The sequence below is a fragment of the Otolemur garnettii genome, unplaced genomic scaffold, assembly GCF_000181295.1.
Source record: "Otolemur garnettii isolate 467f Iridium unplaced genomic scaffold, OtoGar3 scaffold00121, whole genome shotgun sequence".
In the NCBI taxonomy this organism is placed as follows: Eukaryota; Metazoa; Chordata; class Mammalia; order Primates; family Galagidae; genus Otolemur; species Otolemur garnettii.
Window position 1 is genome coordinate 4,665,419 of NW_003852516.1, and position 4,433 is coordinate 4,669,851.

Below are 4,433 nucleotides of genomic sequence, written 5' to 3' on the forward strand. Positions count from 1 at the left end.
TATCCTGGAGTAAATGAGAAAGCAGTTACTTAGAGCTAATTTATTATAACTGAAGACTGGCATTTCTTTAAAGGAATTTATTTTAAAAACTCTTAGGATCTTGAAAGAGGTGCATTAATACGCTTTATAGTTTTAAAATATTATAAATAAAGTCACCAACTTTTTGTTGCTTGGGAATGTTTATGTAAATTTTGGGTTGAAGGCTTGCTTTTAGACATTTGCTTTATCTTAAAATGTTTAAAATTGTAAGACTTTTTTTTAAGTTTTAAAATTAGAGAGGATTGGAGGGTGGGGAATTTATGCTTAAAAACTTGAGATGGGTCTGTGCCATGAGTACTGTAAACTGGTGTGACCACAGTTGTGATGTATCATGTATCTTGGGTTATGTAAAGTACTCTAACTTCCTGTTCTTCCCTTGCAGGAAGATACGTTTCAGCAGTACGTAAGACCGGAGATTAACACACAACTTTCTGATTTCTGCATCAGTCTTACGGGAATTACTCAGGTTAAAATTTGTTTTTTATTTTCTCTAGAGCTTGGAAGAGATTTTGAAATTTGAGATTGTTTTTAATAGTTTTAAAAAATTATTGTCTAATTTAAGTTAATGCAATATTTTCCTTATTTGGTAAGGATCTCTCAGTCTAATATTTAAAAAATATAAAAGCATATTTTACACCTGTAACATTCTTTTCAGCCTTTTAAGGAGTTGTAACAATCTTAAGGATTTCATTTGTAAAATGAAACATTAGCAAACTGTTATCATACTGAACTTGGAAATAAGTTTTAGAATCGAGCTATTTACAATCTGATTTTATACAGGGTGGACATAAAGTTCGTGTGCAATTTAAAATAGTTTAACATAGTAAATTGCACATGAACTTTATGTCCATCCTGTATATAACTTGCTTTTTTAGGTCTTTGATTTTGGGTTGTCTTCCTTTTTTCCCCCCAAATTAATATGAGGGTACAAATTAGGTTACACTGTTTTCAGTTGTAAGGTAGAGTTCAAGTCGTAGCCGAGCCCTTCATCCTCAACATGCTGGCGTGCCAATACCCTCACATTGTGCACGTGAGGTGAGATCTTGCCATTTGCCCTTCCTCCTACCGTAGCCTTGGAATACCTTAGAATACCATTATATTCTCATGTGGTAGGCTTTTTGTTCATTTATTTAGTTTCTTTATTCATTCACTCTACTCAAATTTGAGTGCTTACTGTAATATATGCTGAAGTGCTAGGGATACAAAGACCGTCAAATCAATCTCTGTGCTCAGCTCACTTATGGTCTGAGCGTGAGGAGGATAGACAGACTATACCAGTGGTCAGAGTATGGTTAGAAAGACTGACAAGTGAGTCTTTTGTCAGGGTATTGTGAGCATCCATGAAAAGGGCTTCCATAGGTGACTGAGGGAATGGAGGGCTGTCCTGGAAAAAGCTTCTTCAAGTTGCTAAAATTTGAGTTATGGTAGGTAAGTAGGAAGAGAAGAAACAGGTGTGAAACAGCAGGACTATAAGTTGTTCAGGATGGTTCACATGCGTCTGGGCTGTAAGACAATAGTAGAGAGGCAGAGCCAAGCCCCATCATGAAGGGTCTTGTATATCTTTATCCGGAACGCCCTGGAAAGTGAAGTACTCTAATAGGGGAATAATGCAATGGATGAGGTTTATATGTACATTTCAGGAAGTCACTCTGGCAGCAGTGTGTAGTGCGGTGTGGGGAAAGGTGTGAGACTTGAGATAGAAAAACCACTGAGGGGCTGTGGCTTTCAGATTAGAAGAGTTTTCCCTTTTCTCTATTCTGTAGAGTCCCTAACCCTCTAAGTTGAGATCTGTAAAAAGAAAACTGCTAGAGATGATCTGAAATCTTAATTTTGGGAGGATTATGTACTTTAGTTGAAAGCATTTCTTGGGTGATGCCTGTGGCTCGGTGAACAGGGTGCCAGCCCCATATACCAAGGGTAGTGAGTTTGAACCCAGCCCTAGCCAAACTGCAACAAAAAAATAGTCAGGACTTGTGGCCGGTGCCTGTAGTCCTAGCTACTCAGGAGGCAAGAGAATCAGCTAAGCCCAAGAGCTGGAGGTTGCTGTGAGCTGTGATGCTACAGTACTCTACCGAGGGTGACAAAGTGACACTCTGTCTCTTAAAGAAAAAAAGAAAGAAAGAAAAGAAAGCATTTCTTATGCTGTAAATTTAATTATCTTAAAAAATGAAGCTTTAGGTGGATCTAAACCAAGGAAACCATGAGTTTAAAACATCAGAAATAAGTCTTTCTCATACTGTTTTCCTCCAACTTATGTCTGGGTATTTTGTAGGATTACATGTAACTACAATTGTGATTTTTATGTATTTTACTTTTCTATCCTCAGGATCAGGTAGACAGAGCTGATACCTTCCCTCAGGTACTAAAAAAAGTGATTGACTGGATGAAATTGAAGGAGTTAGGAACAAAGTATAAATACTGCATATTAACAGATGGGTAAGTATTTAGAAAAATAATTTATATACCTTTTAAGATTAAAGATCCATATTCATTTAACTTTTAGAATAACCACAGCATGTTATTTATTAAAGGTCCTAGAGTCCTCCTGCAGGGGATAGTATTTTTCCTTTCACATTTTCTTTTTGTTTTTTTGCAGTTTTTGGCCAGGGCTGGGATTGAACCCTCCACCTCTGGCATATGGGGCCAGCGTCCTACTCCTTTCAGCCACAGGCGCCGCCCCTTTTCACATTTTGTATTCCTACTTAAATTTTGAATCCTAGAGTTGAAAGAGAAAGGAAAGCAGTGACAACAGTTGATTCCAGAACTAGAGAAAAACAAATTTAATGTGTAAAACTAAAATGACTTTCCTAAAGCACTGTTTTTATCATGACATCTCCTTGCTCAGAAACACCTGAACACTTCAGCTTGGCATTGAGGGCTCCCTCATTTCACCCCCTGCCCCTCCAACCTGCTTTCCTGCCATTATTCCTCTTCACTGTGGTCAGGCTGGCCCAGGAATTCACAGGCTTTACCTTTTCTCTGAGTTATTTACACTTCCCTCTCAAATGAAAGATTCCCTCTCTTGAGTACTTTCTTACCATTACCCAAAGCCCACCTTTTGTTTTATCGTACATGCCAACTCACATTGATCTTTTTTCTCATGTTGAAATCTTTTAGCTATATCAGTGGTTCTTAATCTCCTTAATGCCGTGGCCCTTTAATACAGTTTATGTGGGTCACAACCCACAGGTTGAGAACCGCTGGCCTATATGATATGTACCATTTATGTTCACATGTAACCATATGTTCTGATATCTAATCTTCATGTATTTATTTTTGCAAGAAAATTAAAAATCCTTTCAGAGTAAGGACTTTTGCTACCTGGTAGTTTTCCATGTGCTTATTGGCAGTGCTGAGCTCAAAATGTATGCTCAAAAAGCATTTGTTAAATGAAGGGTTGAATGGGAATATCAGCAAGATTAAAATGAGGATTATAGACATTATACCAGGGCAGCTCTAGACCATAGTGCCATAAGGTTAAGGAAGAAAATCCTAATCAGCTTCTTTTCAAGCTATGGACAGTTTGTATCCTAAGGCTGAGACTTCACCACTGTGGTAGGGTAAAGAGCTTTGAATGTCATCACATCATAATTGTCTTTGAAGGTAGAAGCTTGAAAAATGATGATGGACCTCGTTAGAAAGTTTTTTGTTTGTTTGTTTGTTTGTTTGTTTTGAGATAATATCTCACTCTGTTGCCCAAGCTAGAATACCATGATGTCAGCCTAGCACACAGCAACCTCAAACTCCTGGTTTCAAGTGACTCTCCTGCCTCAGCTGTCAATTAGCTGGGACTACAGGTACCTACCACAACACCCAGCTGATTTTTCTATTTTTTTTTTAATAGAGATGGGATCTTACTGTTGCTCCGGTAACTCTTGAGCTCCTGAGCCCAAGGGATCCCCCAACCCCAGCCTCTCAGAGTGCTAGAATTATAGGCATGAGCCTGATTTTAAACATGAAGGAGCAATGTTCCTGCTAAAGTATAGGAACTGTGTTTCTGTCGGAATATGGTACATAAAATTCTGTAGAAACCTTACTTTCTAGAACAGATCATTCAAAACCTGGGTAATTTTATAACCTGAGCACCAACAAAAACAATCGATAACCTCCAGAAATGATATGACAAGTAGCTTAGGATAGGTGGAGGTTGCCTTACAGGATGTTAAAAGTGCACAGAAGTGATAGGATCCCAATAGACACTTATTTTTAATTTTCTTATAATACAATTGAAAGCATTATAAGAAAATATAGGACAGTATTCTGTTGCCAGTATAGTAGCTCAGTTGAAGGCTTTTTTATTTCCTGCCAAAGGATATAATTTCTATGGCTATTATTCAGACTCCCCTTGATGAAAAAAACCCACATATGATCTATATATGTCCTTCTTAACTACA

At 37.7% G+C, this 4,433-nt stretch overlaps 1 protein-coding gene across 1 annotated transcript in view; it reads left to right on the top strand.

Moving 5' to 3' along the window:
- The window catches only part of ERI1 (exoribonuclease 1), a 31,111-nt gene that overhangs the window by 16,586 nt on the left and 10,092 nt on the right, over positions 1-4,433 (top strand). The window contains exons 4-5 of the mRNA XM_003797661.3: positions 422-505; positions 2,366-2,475. Coding sequence (XP_003797709.1) covers positions 422-505; positions 2,366-2,475 — 194 coding nt within the window. The remainder of the gene's footprint in view (positions 1-421; positions 506-2,365; positions 2,476-4,433) is intronic.